Source organism: Bos taurus, chromosome 19, assembly GCF_002263795.3.
Source record: "Bos taurus isolate L1 Dominette 01449 registration number 42190680 breed Hereford chromosome 19, ARS-UCD2.0, whole genome shotgun sequence".
NCBI classification, from domain to species: Eukaryota; Metazoa; Chordata; class Mammalia; order Artiodactyla; family Bovidae; genus Bos; species Bos taurus.
Genome location: NC_037346.1, coordinates 53,409,475 through 53,428,512, shown reverse-complemented (window position 1 = coordinate 53,428,512; position 19,038 = coordinate 53,409,475). Strand labels below are relative to the sequence as shown.

The window sequence follows — 19,038 nt, the reverse complement described above, 5'->3', positions numbered from 1 at the left end:
CCCAAACAAACACCCAGCCCTGGGCTCCAGTCTGTGGCAGGGTGAGTCCCTCCCCGACCTGCACCCCTAGTGCGGGAGCCAGTGGTGGCCGAGCAGGACAGATTAGTCCTGCTAATCTTCCCCAGGGCCAGACGTTCTGCGTCCGGTCCCCCTAACTCTGGACTCTGCTGGTTTAGAGTTTTTACACCCACGAAAGGAATGTTTCCACTAAGAGACACCTCCAGGCTCCACTGGCCAGAAGCTGAGACCAAGATCTGACCAAGGGGACCACTCATGTGTTCAGGCAAATGGGATGGGTGAGGAAAGAAGGTGGGAGGCCTACCCTGGGCTGGTAGACCCTGACTGTCAGGGGGACAAGCCTGCCACTCGAACGCCCACAAGGAGGATGGAAGGAACTCGGGGATTCCTCGGGCACGTCCTCAAATGGCTGATCCCACGGCTCGAGGTGGGGCTGCAGGCTTCCTTATAGTCTGGATCCACCAGGGCCCGGAGCACTCTGGAGGAAAGGTTCCGGTTACCTGACCAGGCCTGTACCTTCACTTCTGGGGTGCTGGCTCTGGGCAGAGGTCCAGGGAGCGGGTAGGAGAGGAGGATGCTGTGGGTTTGTGGCTCATTGCTTCAGTGAGACTGCCGCTCCCCTGTGTGTGTCTGGAGCACGTTGATAACCAACATTTCCTGTCTTCTTTTACCAGCTACAGTCCTCGACTGTGGTGATGGCCATCAGTGTGGTTTAAACAAAGTGGTAGATTTTTAAGATGTCAAAGGACCACCATGGAGGTGGCCAAGATGGGGGGCCTGGATCTTGGGAGGGGGGTGGGGCTGGGGGCGCCTTCTGGCAAAGGGTGAAGCTGTGTGGGGTCAGGGGGAGGCTGTGTGTGTCCCTGCTCTTGTTTTCTCGGGGCTGGAGGGAAGAGGCATGTGTGGCGGGGACAGCTGCTGTCCTGGCTGCCCAGCTTCTGAATCTCACTCCCACTGGGTGAGTGTAGTGCCGCCTCCCTTCTCAAGGCCAGAGCAGTCCAGATGCTTGTTCTCTCAGACCCTGGCCAAGAGTGGAGGGCACGTGGTCTGAGCCTGGCCAACCAGATGCTTCCACCAGAGCCTGGTGCCTGGAGCGTGTGTAACACAAAGAAGCGGGGACAGTTTAGAATTCTTGCCCCGCTTGTGGTGGGGGCAGCCTCCAGCGCCCAGACCCCGGTGGTGGCATTCTAACGCAATTTCCCTATGGGACCCCAGGCCCGGTTCCCTTGCCTTGCCCTAGATTCGGTGGGTCTTCCAGTCTCCTTCTTGTACACGCTTCTTCTACCTGACCCTCCACATTGTGGGTGTCTTTTATTTGTGCTCAAGCATCCCATTGGCCTTCTAGGCTCTTTGCAAATTTCCATTTCTACAAACAATGCTGGGAAGAGAATCTCTGCCCTCTTCCCAGTGCACAAGTGGGAAGATTGATGGGGCCAAGATTCCGATCACCTACTGTTCCTTCTCCCTGGAACACACACACCCTCCTGCCATTTCCCCCACGCCTGCTGCCTCGCACTCTTCATTTCTCCACTGAGATCCACTAAAGTAGCTCCAGCCTGTGCCTCCCACCTTCCTTCCTCTGGTTTCCATCACCCATTATTCCCTCTGGTCCTCACCCCAAGTGTTTGCTTACTTGTGATGGCCTGTCTCACCCACGAGACTGCAGCAGCTTCACAGAGAAGGGACCACGTCAGCTCATTACTTGATCCCAGGGCCTAGCGAATCATCCTCTGTCCCAACACCCTATGAACTCAACAGCCTCTTCTGCGTGAACAAGAGAACTTGGGAACCACAGTGCAATTTTAATGATCTCAGACAAGGGACAGCAGAGGGTGGAGAAAGTGAAAGGCCAGGTAGGAAACCCCACAGCTCCTGGCTCACATCTCATTGCTTCCCAACAAATTAGCCGGGCAGTTGAAGTGGGAGTTCTCAGCTTGTGAGTGCACTAGTTGAAGGAAGGAAGTGTTAGTCGCTCAGTTGTGTCCAACTCTTTGCAACAAGTTGTCTCTGACTCTTTGCGACTCCATGGACTGTAGCCTGCCAGGCTCCTCTGTCCATGGGATTCTCCAGGCAAGAATACTGGAGTGGGATGCTATTCCCTTCTCCAGGGGATCCTCACGACTCAGGGGTTGAACCCAGGTCTCCTACATTGCAGGCAGATTCTTTACCACCTGAGCCACCAGGGAAGTCTGCAGTAGCTGAAGTCTTCCAGTAATTTCCGTAAGCTCAGAGAGATCAACGGAAGCAGGGGGGCCACCTGGTGGCCGGTGACTGGAGGTGGCTGCAGAGAGGAGGTGAAGGAGGGGAGGTGCCCAGCCTCTATGAACTCCTGCCCATCCTGAACTCCAGCCTCGAGTCTAGTCCATGTCCGTGGAGTTGGTCAGGTAGAAGGGGCGGATGACGACTTGGAACCTGCTGAAGACCCCTGACGGGCAGGGGAAGAGGGAAGTGCTCCTGGAGCTGTTGGTAGCCAGGGCACTGGGGACCAGGGCCTTCCAGCCCTTGAAGTCGATGACGTCTACCACAAAGCTCCCCTCACAGTGCAGCAGGGCCCGGTTTTCATAGCCGATGGTGGGATTGGACTTGGAGTAGCTGGACTTGGAGAGAGCCAGGAGTGGGGGGTCATCAGAGGAGCACGAGAACCCGTAGTTCCAGCAGCTCTGGAGGGTAGGGAGGTAGACGAAAGACCAGGAGACAGAGCTGTCATGGAAGAGGAAGCTGGGGTGCTGGGGGGTCTGGAAGGACCGGGAGGGGTTGTAACTGGAGCTCATCACGGATTGGCTCCAGGTGGGCGAGGTGTAAAGCCGGGGCTGGTAGGTGCCCTCAGTGAGGTTCAGGCCCCAGTACTGAGCCAGCAGCTCGAAGGGCACGGTGTGGAACTCCAGGGCCTGCAGGATCTTCTTCTGGAAGAGCGCCTCGTGACTCCAGTACAGGGACAGGTTAAACTGCAGCGAGAAGAGGTCCTGGGGTGGCATCATGGGGAACCGCACCTGCCCCACCAAGGCCTCCACTTCCTTGTGGGAGGTGCGCCTCTCCTGGCTCCACTTGTCCACAGCCAGCAGCAGGACCAGCTCGCTGGGCACCACCAGTTCGGTCCTGGAGAGCAGACCTTGGAGCAGGGCCGGGGGGACGCTTGGCCAGGCCTCGGCCTGCGTCAGGGCCCCGAAGTTCCAGGCCAGGAACTGCACGCAGATCTCCTCCAGCACAGGGTCCCGGGTGGCCAGGGCGTAGGCGTAGAGCTCCAGGGGTGTCCAGAAAGAGGGGTCCTGGGGGATGAGGATGGCAAAGAGGTGCCCGCAGTAGCTCTGCAGCTGCTTGGCCTGGTAGGCAGAGGCGAGCTTGTGCAAACACTTCACTGACGACAGGGACACGTCGATCCTCCGGGAGTAGAGGTACCTGAGGGAGACGAGGGCTGATGCCTGGCCACACCCCTTCTCCCGAAGGACGACAGGTGTGCCCTGGTGCGGGTGTCTGGCTGACTGCTGATGCCCAGGGTGTCAGCTATTTCAGGGGGCCTTCGGAGCCCCCGACTTATCTCCTGAGTCAACCCCCAGTCTAAGCTCATATGGGCCGAGAGCCACAGGCAGCTGGGCGGACCCCAGACTCCTTGAGGATGTTGCTCCATCCTCATCGGTGGGGACGGTCCCACCTCCATCATCACCATCATCTTCATGGGCTGGGCCCCGACACCAGGACCTGCTGGCCATCCGGGGCTCTGCCCTTCCCTTTCCCCTGTCACGCCCCTGGGCAGAACTCTTGAGTTCCCCACTGGGTGCCCATGGGTGCCCCTGTGCCCCAGCACCTGTCTGGTGCCCCTGTGACATAGGGATCGTCATGGGTCACCTCCTGTCTGCCATCCTTGCCAGCTGTGAGCCCTGTGGGTGGCACCCAGTCTATGCCACCCGCCACGTAATTCAGTGCGCCACCAGGAGGCACTCTGCTTGTGAAGACTTGTGTGGAGGGAGCCTGCTGGGAGGGGAAACGCCAGGCGATGGCCCCTGCCGTCTCCTGGGAGATGATGAGTGGGGCCCTGCTTTGGAAAGAACCAAACAAACTCTCTCCACTGCTTCTCTCGGATGACGAGCCTTCCAGGGAGCCTCAGACTTGCTGGCTTCCCCATCACCTGAACATGGAGACTCAGGTGCCCAGAAAGGAGCCGGGACCCCACAGAGCCCAGTGGCAGCAGCGGGGTGGGCCGGCCCTCGTCCCACCGCTGCTCCGCCCTGATGTGCTCAGTACATCCTGTGATCCTGCTGCTGAACGTGAACTCGAGCAAAAATGGTCATCTGCACCACGTGGGGGCTGCCGGGCAGAGGGAACGGGAGTGGGGGGCGGTGGAGGCAGTGAACAAGGGTCTCCAGAGGCCCTCTAGGGCCTGGGTGGGGCTCATTGCTGCCTCCCTGCCTTAGAGGAGGGAGAGAGACAGAGAGAGAGGGAGGGAGGGAGAGACACCAAGATACGGGGCAATAGGAAGATAGAGAGAGATGGAGTGAGAGGCAGAGAGAGACAGGCAGACAGAGGCAGGAAGGCAGAGAGAGGCAGAGAGAGCGAGCTGGAGCACATGGCTAGACAGTCCAGAGAACCACTGACTCTGACCAAGGGCGGTGACTGACGGGCCGAGAGGCTGGGGCCAGGCACAGATGCATCACAGACCTCGGTCCTGCTGGGAGGGGCACAGGACAGCTGCCAAGCTCTCATCCTTGGCTGAGAAGACGCCATTTAATCTTTTTAAACTGCCATTTGCCGATTCCTCTTAAATGTCACTTTCGGCTACCTACAACTTTGGGTCATGAGAGGGAACGGCTTTTCATACACTTGGTTCTCTCTTTAAATTGATGCTCCCAGAACACCAGTCCCTGGGAAGCCCACCTGAGGTGGTGACATAGTGACCCCCAGCAGGATGGTCTGTGGGGGAAGGGGCTGACCCCTTGGGGGCCACTCTCAAATGGGAGACGGGCTCCCGGTGTGGTTGGCCGGCTGGTTAGACTGACGCCTGGACGGTGCCGCCTGGGGATTTTCTCCCCACTTTCTTCAGGCAGCAGACTTGGATTCCCGTTTCTTTAAAAAAAAATTTTCGCAGGAGCAGATCAGTAAGGTGAGAAGAGGAAGAATGACTTTAATAGTTATTTTTTGGGGTGCTTATGACACCTGAGAGACAGGTGTGGGGTGTGTGTGTGTGTGTATGTGTGAGGGCTGACCCATTTCTCACAGCCCCTGTGGAAAGAATACATAAGAATGTGTGTGCAAAGGTGAGGACCCGTGGCTGTGAAGGTGCGTGTGCGCACGTGTGTGGGTGTGTGAGCACACAAGTGTGAGAGCACATATGCGGTTGCCCTCGCATGTGTTCAGGTGAGCACAGCTGTGGCTGGTGCCGCATCCCTGGTCCCTGGGGTTTTCCTTTGGTGGGGACACTGCCCAGTCCCCGGGCCCGGCCCCGAGGCCACTCACCTGATGAAGTCCTTGACGACGGGCACACACTCAGCGTCCACCTCCATGGTGACCCTACTGCCTGGCTCCTTCCATAGGCCGTGGGCCTCGGGGTTGGTGGACAGGATCAGCTTGTGGGCACACATGGCTATCTCGTCTTCCTCACGCACCTTCACCGTGATGAACAGGTCACAGCCCTTCTGGCTCTCAAATATCTGCTCTAGGGCCGCAGGGAGTTCGCCAGATAGGTCGAGGGTGTAGACACCTCTGGTTTCTATGGAGGGAGACACATGTTAGGAGGGGCCCCGGCACTCGCTTCCTCTGTGACCCAAAAATACTTTTGCTCCCCGGAGTCAGATTCTTCCCTTAAACTGTGGATCCTGCCTTATCAACTCAGAAAGGCTCCTGGGGAGACGAGGAAAGAACGGCCCTGGAACGTAGGGTGCCGTTGGCCCCCGTGGCCCAGAGCCCCACCCCGTCAAACACCCCTATGTCATAGCTCACCTGCCCCACCCAACATTCAGATGGCACATCTTGGGGGGGATCTGGAGGGGCTGACTTCCAGAACTTGGGGTCCTATCCCAATCAGTCAGTCAATCAATCACCCAGATGTGACTTTCTAAAACCTGAACCTCCTGCCTCGTCTGGTCTGAAGAGGGTCCCATGGCAATGTGGTTTAGAGCTTTGGGGTCCTTGGTAGCCTCCTACAAGGGACTGAGGCCTAGAGAAGCTACTAGAAGCTCCCAGCCTGGTTTGGGGGTGATGCACCCCCTTTCCCAGCAGAAACAGAAGGCTGCCGATTCAAGGGGTGAGCCTGCAGTGTGCAGACACGGGGTGCAGAGGCACCTCACTTTACTGTGCGTGGCCATGTTTCTCAGAAACTGAACGTTGCGGCAACAGTGTCTTGAGCTCTGCTATTTTTTTTTCCAATGACATTTGCTCACTTTGTGTCTCTGTGTCATGGTTTGGCAATTCTCAGTGATCTTTGATGTTACTACTGCAAAAAGATTATGACTTGCTGAAGGCTCGGAGGGTAGTTAGCAATTTTTAGCACTCAAGTACTGGGTTCTTTTGGCTGTACCTCATGGCATGCAGGATCCTAGTTCCCTGACCAGGAATTGAACCCATGTCCTCTGCACTGGAAGTGTGGAGTCATAATTACAGTGCCACCAGGGAAGTCCCAATAAAGTATTGTTTAATTAAGGTATGTACATTATTTAAAAAAAAAATAAAGTGTGTATATTATTATCATTATTTTTACTGCTAGCTTTTCTGGTTTACTGGGGCTTCCCTGGTGGCTCAGATGGTAAAGAATTCGCCTGGGGTGTGGGAGACTGGGGTTCTATCCCTGGGTTGGGAAGATCCCCTGGAGGAGGGCATGGCAACCCACTCCAGTGTCCTCGCCTGGAGATTCCCCATCGACAGAGGAGCCTGGCAGGCTACAGTCCATGGGGTCACAGAGTCGGACACGACTGCGAGACTAAGCAACAGCACTGGTTTATTGATTTTATGGCATTGATCTATTATATTTAGGATTGGCCATTCTTTAAATTTGTTCTCTTCAAAAAAACAAAGAGAGAGAAAATATGCATATTTATTTTACCTAAAACTCTTCATCTTCAATCCTCTCACGGCAGCAAGGCCCCGCCCTTGTGCCTAGAGCAGAGTTAGTCTCCCTGTACTTCCCCATGTCACAGCAAGGGGGCGCCGCTGAGCCAGGAGCCTGAGCCCGGTGACAACTGCTTCCTGTCTCACGGGGATTCTTTACTGTGGTGGGAACTGCAGGCTTTCCCACCCCTCCTGGAGAGCGGGCATCACCTGTGAACCTTTGCGCAGGTAGGTGTGTGATTCACATGGAGCCGGGGAACCGGCCTGACCACCGTCCCTGGGATCCAGGCCGGGCCTCTGGGGCCCAGGATGGGGCACCCCGCCGCCCCACTCCGCGCCCCCTTGCTCACCGTTGGTGCAGATCACGCTGGCGTCCTTGTCGTGTCTGCAGTTGCTCCGCATCCAGCCCAGGGATGAGCAGTTGGCCAGCGAGGGCTCTGTCCCCGTGCACCTCACCTCGTCCAGCATGATAGGGCCATATCCTGGAAGCACAGCAAGGACAACTGAGCCTGGAGGGGGGCTGGGGCTCTCGGCCGGGGAGGAAGGCCCTGCCAACAGAGCTGCTTCCCTGAGAAGCCTAGGAAAGGACAGTCGCAGTTACACACAGAGATGGAGAAAAGCACTCTGCAAATCCTGCCACCCCAGTAAAGCAGGGCCTAGTTGGTGACGTCCCCTCCAGCGTGGGTCCATGTGGGCACGTGTTTTTACCCGGCACTGTTGTGTGACTACTTGAGCGTGGGTGCAGATCTATTATTGTAACTTTGTACCATGAACTAGCCTTGTTCGACCCGGTTTGTCCGCTTTGTAGATATCAAATAATTACTGCGTAACTTATGTATCTACCCCTCTGGCTGAATACGTGGATGATTTCTCATTTTTTCAGAGTCATAGGCACTGCACACAGACTTTTCTTTTAGGGGGAAACTGTTTCAAGAAGGTAAAGTCTGGAGTGGAGTTTCTGGGCTGGAGGGAACAGCTGCTAGGCAAGTGGAGTGCAGACTGGGCGGCCAGCTCTTGGCCAGCGCAGAGCTTCTGCCCCTTGGAAACCTTGGCCAGTGGTGGGAATGCCATTTGCACGCCTTAGGTATGACCCCTTCCTGGGCCTGGTTCCTTGGCAGCGCATCCTGCTTTGGGGGACCCGGGGACCCGTGGGTTACCTGGCCCGAAGGCGGCCCCGCCCAGAGCCTCGGTGGCGTTCTGGAAGCCCAGGGCCCGGCAGACGACGCTGGCGTCCGTCAGGTCCCACATGTTCTCACACACCGTCCCCCACTGGCCGTTGTAGTAGATCTCCACGCGGCCCTGGTTGGCGGACCCCCCGTCAGCCAGCCGCATGTCGCCGTCTTTCACGCCTGTGGGCTCTCAAGGGAGAGCAGAGGTCAGCAAAGATGGAGGCTGGGTGCTGGGCCTTCATCCCTGGGCGGAAGCATGGCTACCCCACACTCCTGGGGACCATGGGCTTTCGTGGGGGCTGTAGAGTTCTCCTCAACAGGGGTGAACCCTGGACCATTAGCTTTGAACACCCCATCCATCCTCGAGGGGATCAGCCCCTGGGAGGAGTGAAAAATACACATAGACACCCCCCCCGCCCCCATACACACACTGAGGGTAGACGTCCCCTTTCTAGTCCTTGAGCTCTGAGTCCTTCATGCCATTGATAGAGACGGGCCAGGGGGGCGCTTGGTGCCACCTGAGAGTGGGGTGGCAGGACCCCAAGGGAAGAACAGGCCCACACTGGCCCCACCTGTGGGTGTCTGGGGCTTGGGGTGCAGCCTGGGCACCATGGCAAGGAGTCCTGGGAGGGATGTTTGGGAAGGCCTGAGGGCAAAGGTCCAGAGCACCCTGGAAACACAGGAAGAGTATGCCAGACCAGGAGAGAAAGCAGGGTCCCACTCCACATTCATTCTTCTGGGACTCAGCCCGCTGACCTCCCCACCCAGCCCCACCTCAGCCCCTGCTGGAGCCGACAGGGTCAGGCAGGAGCCGGGTGCCAGGTCAAAGGGCACTTCTCAGATGGGGTGTAACAGGCCTTCCATGGGGTCACTGGGAAGAGGAAGGGCCTCTGAGTGTGAAGAGCGTGAGGACAGGTGTCCAGGACTCTGGATGCTGACTGTCCAAAGGGCACCGACCCCAGGCCCCTCGGGGCTCGGCTGCTCTGTGAGCCCCTCCTGCCTGGTCCCTCTGGTTCCAGCTGGATGAGAATGGAGCCCCCCGACCTCCTCTCCAAATCTCCAAGCCATGAGTTGGGCCATCCAGGGCTTCACGCAGGAGCGAAGACCCAGGCTGGCCCCTGTGACCCAGGCGCCGCGCAGAACACTGCCTTGACTTTCTGCAAGGGGAAGGGGCTGACCTTGTAGAGCAAGGTCACAGACGGCTGCTCTCAGCATTCCTGGGGGTCAGCTCACCTCGAGTCCCCACGACCAGCAGCCATATCCAGAAGAGCCGTAGAGGGGCCATGGCCTTGCCTGGGGGTCCCTTGTCCTGCAGCGAAAGGAGGCAGCAGAGTGAGAGGGTGGAGCTGGACAGGCCTCGGGCCCTCCTCGTGGAGGGTGCTCTGGGTGTCCCAGCGGGGGCCCTCACCTCGTCTGAAGGTGGTCCTCTGAGGATGAGGAAGACTTGCCCAGATGAAGGGGGGGTCTCTGGGCAGCGAGGACAGCGGGAGGAAAAAGGTGCCCATATCAGAAAGCTAGGCCCTGGGCATGACTGTCAGGGGACATGGGTGGGAAGGGCGGGGAGGGAGGAGGCAGAGGGTGCAGGGCCGAGATTGGGGAGCCTGGGGGACCCCGTTCAGGGTGGCTGAGAGATAGCAGGGATGGCTCAGAAGGCAGGCCAGCCTGCGAGAGTACCCTGAGGTCTGCAGCTGCCGAAGAACTTTGCATGAAATGGACCATGTGGAATGTGGAAGGGAGGGGTCGAGGGTGGGCAGGGTGGGGAGATGTGTCAGGAGGAGGCCACAGAAGTCCGGGCAGGGGCGACACGGCGACGGACGGCAGTGAAGAGACTGGGCTGGGGGTGGGCGGGGGGCGGGGGAAGAGGGTTGAGGGCTAAGACCCAGGCCTCCGCCTGGGCAGCTGGGTGGGGTTGGGGGAGACTGGGGCAGGGGAACGAGACGAGAGGACACTCTGGTCCTGGCACTGCCGCCTCTGAGGTCAGTGTCCCCAAGAAACAGAGGCTGGAGGAGGCGGGGGACCGCAAAGGCCACACAGCCAGCCCTGGGGAAGGGGAGCGGGGGGCACCCAAGTCTCTCCACTTTTCCCGGGCTGTCTTGCCTCTGTCATTCTCATGGCTCGCTTTTTCTCTTCGCCCACATCCTGGCCCTCACCTGCCTCCCTCCTTCATGTCCACATACCAGCACGGTGAGGCGGGAAGAGGGGCATGGAGCGGGTGCAGAGTCCCTGCTGCTCTGGCCCAGTGAGGGCCTTGCGACACCCACACCCCGCCTCAGGGCCCAGCCAGCAGGGCTGTGGCCGCTGTTGTTGCACCACTCGAGTCAGGGCCTGGTAACCAGACCCTCCGGGGGCTCCCAGGCAGGAGGGTCCGCTGTCACTGAGCAGAGTCCCTGGATTGGACTGCTCACACCACTGGCTCACGGAATCCCGACCACGACCCTGAGAAAGACCTCGTTGATCCCACCTTACAAGTGAGGGGGCTGAAGCCCGGAAGGATAGCCAGCTCTGCTCACACAGCTGGGGAGCTGTGGGTGGTGAGTGGCCGTGGGGGAATCTGCCCAGCGGCCACCCTCTCTTCATTACACTGACCTCAGCTGTTGGCCGAGTGGCCAGGATGACCAACCACGCAGCACACTGGGGTCTGTCCCAGTTTTAGCACTGGAAGTCCTATGTCCTGGGACATGCTCTCGGTCCTAGGCACATGGGGACGGCTGGTCACCCTCTGCACTCCCCAGAGAGTGGGGGCCACCAGCTTCGCTCATCCTGAAACCGGAACCCAGGGTCCCAGGCAGATGGCCAATCAGGCACTTGGCTCATGGTATGCAAATGTCACTGCCCTCCGGCTGTCTGTGGCCACCCATTTTTGCCTGACTCATTCCAGTGATGAGGCAGAATTATCTGCCCGGGGCCATTCGGCACTCTTGTGCAAATTGGGGAAAGGTGCTCTTCCTTTGGGCAGGCTTAGCCTGAGCTGAAATGGCAACCCACTCCAGTACTCTTGCCTGGAAAATCCCATGGATGGAGGAGCCTGAAAGGCTGCAGTCCATGGGGTCACTAGGAGTTGGACACGACTGAGTGACTTCACTTTCAGGCAACCCACTCCAGTGTTCTTGCCTGGAGAATCCCAGGGACGGGGGAGCCTGGTGGGCTGCCGTCTATGGGGTCGCACAGAGTCGAAAACGACTGAAGTGCCTTAGCAGTAGCAGCAGCAGCAGCCTGAGCTGAAAAGCACAGATCGGAGGGAGCACCTCGGCTGAACTGCTTGCCCCTTTGGGTGGTGTCCTTGTGCACCAGTGAACAACCTGCCCAACTGTTGGACAGAGAGACACAGGAGCAGCAGTGATGGGCCCTGGTTTCAGGAGGAGCATCAGATCCCTAACTGAGCACAGGCTGGGAGACTTGGCCGCTGCAAGATTACACTGTATAAAGAGAGGGACACCCACCTGAGAGCAAAAGGTTACCACCTTACCTGCTCGGGGCACCTGCGGATGGCTGTCCTAAGGCCTCCCACTTGCAGAGGAACCTCCAACCCAGAAAACCCTCCCAGGTCAGAGTGTGTCAGGCTGGTCCCAGGAAGCGCTTCAGGAAGCTCAGTCTAGTTTCAATTTCTAGAAACCACCTGACCCTGTTTCCTTCTGGGGTTGGCTGCTGCCAAGGCTTCCTGCTTCCCTCCCCGCCCTTGGCTCTGAGTGGGGGTGGCTGGGATGGCGATGGGGAGGATGGCAGCCGCCCAAGGCTGCAGTCTGGCTGATTTTGCTCTGGTTACAGAGCAAGGCGGCTGATGGCTGTATTTGAATTTCAACACTCTCACAAGCTAAACCGGCGCCGGGGTGGGTGCTGGGGGAGGGGAGAGGAGGGGCAGCAGGAGTTAGTGGTCAGAAGAGCAGAGGAAGCGCGTGGACAGGTTCTGTCTGCATCCAGGGACCGTGGGCTCTTTCACTGCACGCCCACGCCCGTCTCCTGGGTCTCACGTGTTGCTGGGGGCAGGGGTAGGGGGGTGCTCACTCTGCTCTAAGCACTTGACATGCCTGACCTGAACACCTCACCCCTCTGGGGCGGGGGCAGAACCTCTGGAGTGGACGTAAATTGTTCTGCCCATCTCACAGCCACTCCCTTTCCTTCCCTCTGACAGAGAGCCTGCACCTCGATTTTCCCCTGGGGAAGCACACTGGGTCTGGCCTGAGTCTGGCAGGTTGGAGACAATGGTGTCAGGGAGGTGTTGTGATCCCAGCCGACCTGGGGGGTCAGTTTTAGATTGCTGGAAGGGGACCCTGTAGGGAGCAGGTGGCCTGGAGGTGCTGATGCCCCTGGTGCCCCTGACTGTGCCCTGAGGAAAGCCCAGCTGGGGATGCAGGTGAGGGCAGAGCTGAGAGATGGAGGAACCCAGGTCCTGATGCTATGGTTTTAGCACCTGTGTCCCCCAGGCCTGAACTCAAGGCCAAGCCCTGGCTTCAAGGTTAAAGGAGGCAATCAACATCCTCTTTTCTTTCTGTCATTTGCATCCCAGGTTCTGGACGAGAGTTATCCCCTAGGAATGTCCCCAGGTCTCTCTAACCTGCTGGCTGTCGCCCTGGTCGGCTCCTGAGAATCACCCAGGTGTCTCACGAACTCCCAGCGTTCACATCCACAATCTCTAGGGTGGGGACAGGCGTTGGTCTTGAAGCCTTGCAGGTGGTTCTATGTACAGCCAGGGCTGAGAACCATTAGTGGGGAGACAGAGTTTCCCTGGCAGCTCTTGAGTCCAAGACAGTGAGCCCTCGGGTCAACCATTCAATGACTATTTGCCCAAAACGTGAGGTTTGAGGGGGCTATGGGCTCATGTGATCCCCTCCAAAGAAGCTGTAAAGCTCCGTGGGGGGAAAAGGGGAGTGGAGCCACAGAAACAGAAGCAGCAGAAGAGACTGGAGAGTTTTAACATCCGACCCAACTGAAGGACCCTCAGTGCTGGCTGTCACAGAAACCCTGGCCTTGTCACTTCCAGCCTCCATTGGTTCTTGCCCCAGTAAGGAGCTGGTCAGGGTCAAGAGCACGGAGGAAGTCCTTTGGGAGGAACTGGTGGCGACGTTGGAAAAACCCAAGCTGCTGAAGGATTTGGGATCAAAGCAGGGGTGTCTGTTCCCCTCCGGCTTTTCCAGTCTTCCGCCCACTAAGGGAAGTGGAACAAGAATTGAGGCTATCTTCTCCAGAGAGAAGTGACTAAGCTGTGATAAGGAGACCATCCGTGGAAGCCTGGCTCCACAGATAATCGGGCCGGTGGGGACCATGTGGACGCGGCTGCTGTAAGCAGGCAGCCACAGCCAATGCAGTCAGGAGTGTGCTGGGGCTGTCAGAGACCAGAGCCCATATGAAGCCTTTAGACTTTCTTTTGTGCCTCCTCTCCCGCTCCACCAAACAGGGGAACGCTGCCTGTGATGCTAACATAGAGACAGCTGGCACTGCTATAGTCTTTGATGGGACCCATTCAATACTCCCAACCTCTACAGGAAGCTGTTGTTGTTCAGTCACTCAGTCATGTCCGACTCTTTGTGACTCCAAGGACTGCAGGACGTCAAGTTTCCCTGTCCTTCACTATCTTCCAGAGTTTGCTCAAACTCATGTCCATTGAATCGGTGATGCCATCCAACCATCTCATCCTCTGCCGCCCCCTTCTCCTCCTGCCTTCAATCTTTCCCAGCATCAGGGTCTTTTCCAATGAATCGGCTCTTTGCATCAGGTGTTCCAAGTTTTGGGAGCTTCAGCTTCAGCATCAGTACTTCCAACGAGTATTCAGGGTTGATTTCCTTTAGGACTGACTGATTCAATCTCCTTGCTGTCCAACGGACTCTCAAAAGTCTTCTTTAGCACCTCAGTTAGAAAACATCGATTCTTTGGCACTCAGCCTTATGGTCCAACTCTCACATCCATACATGACTACTAGAAAAACAATAGCTTTGACTATATGGACCTTTGTCAGCAAAATGAAGTCTGCTGTCTAGGTTTTTTTTTTTTTTTTTTTTTTTTACTTTATCCATTTTATTTATTTATTTATTTTTTCTAAATTTTTAAAAGAAAATCCATCCTGAACCCTCGGCCCTCCTCCCTCCCCATACCATCCCTCTGGGTCGTCCCAGTGCACCAGTCCCAAGCATCCAGCATCGTGCATTGAACCTGGACTGGCATCTCGTTTCATACATGACATTTCACATGTTTCAATGCCATTCTCCCAAATCTTGCCACCGTCTCCCTCTCCCACAGAGTCCATAAGGCTGTTCTATACATCAGTGTCTCTTTTGCTGTCTCGTATACAGGGTTATCATTACCATCTTTCTAAATTCCATATATATGCGTTAGTATACTGTATTGGTGTTTGTCCTTCTGGCTTACTTCACTCTGTATAATAGGCTCCAGTTTCATCCACCTCATTAGAACTGATTCAAATGTATTCTTTTTAATGGCTGAGTAATACTCCATTGTGTATATGTACCATACCTTTCTTATCCATTCATCTGCTGATGGACATCTAGGTTGCTTCCATGTCCTGGCTATTATAAACAGTGCTGCGATGAACATTGGGGTACACGTGTCTCTTTCCTGCTGTCTAGGTTTTAAGATGCTGTCATAGCTTTTCTTCTAAGGAACTCTTACTAACTCTTTAAAAAACATTATTTATTCATTATTTTTGCTGCACTGGGTCTTCGTTGCTTTCTCTAGCTGCTTCTTCGCTGCTTTCTCTAACTGCAGTGAGCAGGGGCCACTCTCCAGTTGTCCTGCACGGGCTTCGCAGTGTGCTGGCGTCTCTTGTTGCAGAGCACAGGCTCTAGGCACATGGGCTCAGTAGTTGTGGCACACAGGCTTAGTTGCCCCGAGGCATGTGGACTCTTCCCAGACCAGGGATCGAACCCGTGTTCCCTGAATTGGCAGGCAGATTCTTAACCACTGGACCACCAGGCAATCCTCTTATTAACTCTTTAATAGATGAGAAAACAGAGGTGCAGAGAAGGGAAGCCCAGCTAGTTACACAGCCAAGAAGGGGGACTGCTGGCATGTCAACCACTTTTTCAAAAGACTTACTTGAGATCTGATAATTTACATACAATAAAGTGCATCAATTTAATGAGCTTTGGCAAATGTATACAGACGGTAACCACAACCGTAATATAGAGAACATTCTTATCATCTCTCAAGGTTCTCTTAGGCCCTTTGCTGACAATCTCCTCTACCAGCCCCCCAACCCTGGCAACTGGTGATCTGCGTACTCCTACTGTGTAGATCACAATAAACTGTGGAAAATTCTGAAAGAGATGGAAATACCAAACCACCTGACCTACCTCCTGAGAAATCTGTATGCGGGTCAGGAAGCAACAGTTAGAACTGGACATGGAACAACAGACTGGTTCCAAATAGGAAAAGGAGTATGTCAAGGCTGTATATTGTCACCCTGCTTATTTAACTTATATGCAGAGTACATCATGAGAAACGCTGAACTGGAGGAAGCACAAGCTGGAATCAAGATTGACGGGAGAAATATCAATAACCTCAGGTATGCAGATGACACCACCCTTATGGCAGAAAGTGAAGAAGAACTAAAGAGCCTCTTGATGAAAGTGAAAGAGGAGAGTGAAAAAGTTGGCTTAAAGCTCAACATTCAGAAAACGAAGATCATGGCATCCGGTCCCATCACTTCATGGCAAATAGATGGGGAGACAGTGGAAATAGTGGCTGACTTTACTTTTCTGGGCTCTAAGATTGCTGCAGATGGTGATTGCAGCCATGAAATTAAAAGACGCTTACTCCTTGGAAGGAAAGTTATGACCAACTTAGATAGCATATTCAAAAGCAGAGACATTACTTTGCCAACAAAGTTCCGTCTAGTCAAGGCTATGATTTTTCCAGTAGTCATGTATGGATGTGAGAGTTGGAGTATAAAGAAAGCTGAGCGCCGAAGACTTGATGCTTTTGAACTGTGGTGTTGGAGAAGACTCTTGAGAGTCCCTTGGACTGCACGGAGATCCAACTAGTCCATCCTAAAGGAGATCAGTCCTGGTTTGTAGGAGACAGGAAGAATAAAAGAAAAGCAGGCCTTGGCAAGGGCCGCAAAAGAAATTTATAATTATTGATAAACTGGATGCTATAAGGCATGAAACTCTTGGAACAAGTCCAGAGGGAACAGTTCATAGTCTCGAAAACAGGATATGATCCTGGGGTCGGAAGACGGACCCCAGACTATTTCTCAACTGGTGTCTCAGAGTCATATGTTTTACATATCTGGTGGAAAATCTATAGATAAGAATATTAGTCTTAGTTACTGATGTGTTATTGATTGCTATTTCCTAATTACTCAATGGTTAATGATTGTTTTGTTCTTTGGCCCTGAAGGCCACATGAGTTATAGTTTAACTCCCCACTTACTCTTTCATTCCTGGCTGAAAGTATACTAAAGCCGGCTTGGATTCAGTTTCGGCTCCTTCAGCTTGGAGCGGCGTTGGTCCCCTGATCCTCGCTTTTCTCTGAATTCTTGTGTCTCATTTCTCATTCTCTTGCTGTATCGTGCTTTCGGAAACCCTGCTTGTCAAGCTGGACTCGACACTGGTTGTTCATTGGAAGGACTGATGTTGAAGCTGAAACTCCAATACTTTGGCCACCTGACGCGAAGAGCTGACTCATTTGAAAAGACCCTGATGCTGGGAAAGATTGAAGGCAGGAGGAGAAGGGGACGACAGAGGATGAGATGGTTGGATGGTATCACCGACTCGATGGACATGGGTTTGGGTAGACTCCGGGAGTTGGTGATGGACAGCGAGGCCTGGCGTGCTACGGTTCATGGGGTCGCAAAGAGTCGGACACAACTGAGCAACTGAACTGAACTGAACAGTTTCAGGCATCCAATGGAGTCTTGGAAAGTATCTTCTGCAGATACAGGGGCAGGGTGGGGGATGGCTACTGTATTACACATAAAACTGTTAAGAACGTTTAGAGACAAGTCTTTGTATGAATGTCAGTTTTTATTTCTTTTGTGGAGGGACAGGATTACTGGGTCCCATGGTCGGTGTATATTTAACTTCTTAAGAAACTGTCAAATTTCCAAAGCGGCTGAACCCATTTTTGCATCCCTACTGGCAATTCCTATTACTGTTTCAGTGGTTTAAATGCTCACCAATACTTGGTATCGCCAGTTGTCAGGATATACATATACAGGATATATGTCAGGATATTATACTTTCAGCATATAGATCTTGTACATATTTTGTTAGACTTTTATCTGTTTCACGTTTTGGGGTGCTATTATAAATGCTGCTGTCTCAAAAATTTTCCAGTTGTTCACTGCACAGAAATAAAACTAATTTCCATATGTGAACTGTGTATCCTTCAGCTCTGCTAAACTCAGCTGTTAGGTCTTTTTTGAAGAGTCCTTAGGGTTTTCCTATCTAGTTGAACTTGTCCTTGGTGAAAAAAGACAGTTTTACCCTTTCTTTCCCAATCTAAAGATTCTGCTTTCTCTTGCCTAATTGCACTGTCCGGGACCTCGTAAGAGATGGTGGGTGAAGAACAGTGACGAGCACATTGCCAATTTCCTAGTTTGATCACGGAGCTGTGGTTGTGTAACAGCATGAAGGGAACACAGCAACACTAATTCTAGTTTGGCAACTTCTTTGTGGCTTAAAATGATTTCAAAACAGAAAGTTAAGTGGTAGGGGAAAAAAAGGTGGAGAATGCCGATTCTTGCTTTGTTCCCAGCCTTCAAAGCAAAGTTTTTTTACCATGTAGTATTATGTTAGCTAAAGGTTTTTTCCACAGACACCATTTACCAGCTTAAAGAAGTTCCTTTTATTTCTAGTTTGCAAAGAGGTTTTTTTTTCCCCCCCGCTTGTATTTATTAAAAATATTTAAAGTATTAAGAAAATTCATTTTTATTATGACAAATGTTCAGAAAATATATCCTTAGTGTTTAACAAATCCTCTTTTTTTGGCCCTGCACCGTGCTGGATCTTAGTTCTGAAGCCAGGGACTGAACCCACGTCCCTGAAGTAGAAGCCTGGAGTCAGCCACTGGACCACCAGGGAAGTCTCCGTTTGCTTTTAAATCATGAATGAGTACTGGATTCCATCCGGTTTTTTTTTCCTCTATCTTTTGAGATTATCACACGGTTTTACCTTCTTCATCTGTTAAATATGGTGGATTACGTGGATTTTAGAATATTAAACCAACCCTGCATTCCTGGAGTAAATCACAGTCTGTCGTGAAGTATTGTCCATTTTACAGGACATTGTATTCAACTGGCTAAATTTCTGTCAAGGATTTTTGCTTCTACGTTCACGAGGGTTTGTATTTTTCTTCTATTTGTCTGGTTTTGGTATCAGGGCAGTGATGCCCTCACAGAATGAATTGAGGGTGTTCCCAGTTCCCAAAATTATGGAAGATTTTGTGTTGGCTCCTTACAACTTCTTCCTTAAATGTCTTAGACACAATTTACCAATAAAGTCATTTGGCCTCGGAATTTTCTTTGTGTGAAGGTATTTTATTTTTGCTTTACCCAAATCTATTAATGGTTTTATTAAGGTATAATTTACCAATTTGAAGTGCACAAGTAAGTAAAGTTGCTCAGTCGTGTCCGACTCTTTGCAACCCCATGGACTGTAGCCCACCAGACTCCTCCAACCATGGGATTCTCCAGACAAGAATACTGGAGTGGGTTGCCATTTCCTTCTCCAGGGGATCTTCCTGACTCAGGGATCGAACCCAGGTCTCCCTCATTGCAGGCAGACACTTTAACCTCTGAGCCACCAGGGAAGCCAGCAGAAGTGCATAAAGAAGACAGGATTAACATTTGGAAAGAAATTAG

At 53.7% G+C, this 19,038-nt stretch overlaps 1 protein-coding gene across 2 annotated transcripts; it reads right to left on the bottom strand.

Moving 5' to 3' along the window:
- Positions 1-1,800: 1,800 nt before the first annotated feature.
- LGALS3BP (galectin 3 binding protein) lies at positions 1,801-11,802 on the bottom strand. Of its 2 annotated transcripts, none has more exons than XM_005221235.4 (6): positions 11,689-11,802; positions 9,456-9,531; positions 8,211-8,411; positions 7,404-7,535; positions 5,467-5,719; positions 1,801-3,414 (listed from the first exon to the last, which is right to left on the bottom strand). In XM_005221235.4, the coding sequence occupies exons 2-6, from the start codon at positions 9,505-9,507 to the stop codon at positions 2,376-2,378; spliced, it is 1,677 nt and encodes a 558-aa protein (XP_005221292.1). In that variant the 5' UTR covers positions 9,508-9,531; positions 11,689-11,802; the 3' UTR covers positions 1,801-2,375.
- Between the last annotated feature and the right edge of the window lie 7,236 nt (positions 11,803-19,038).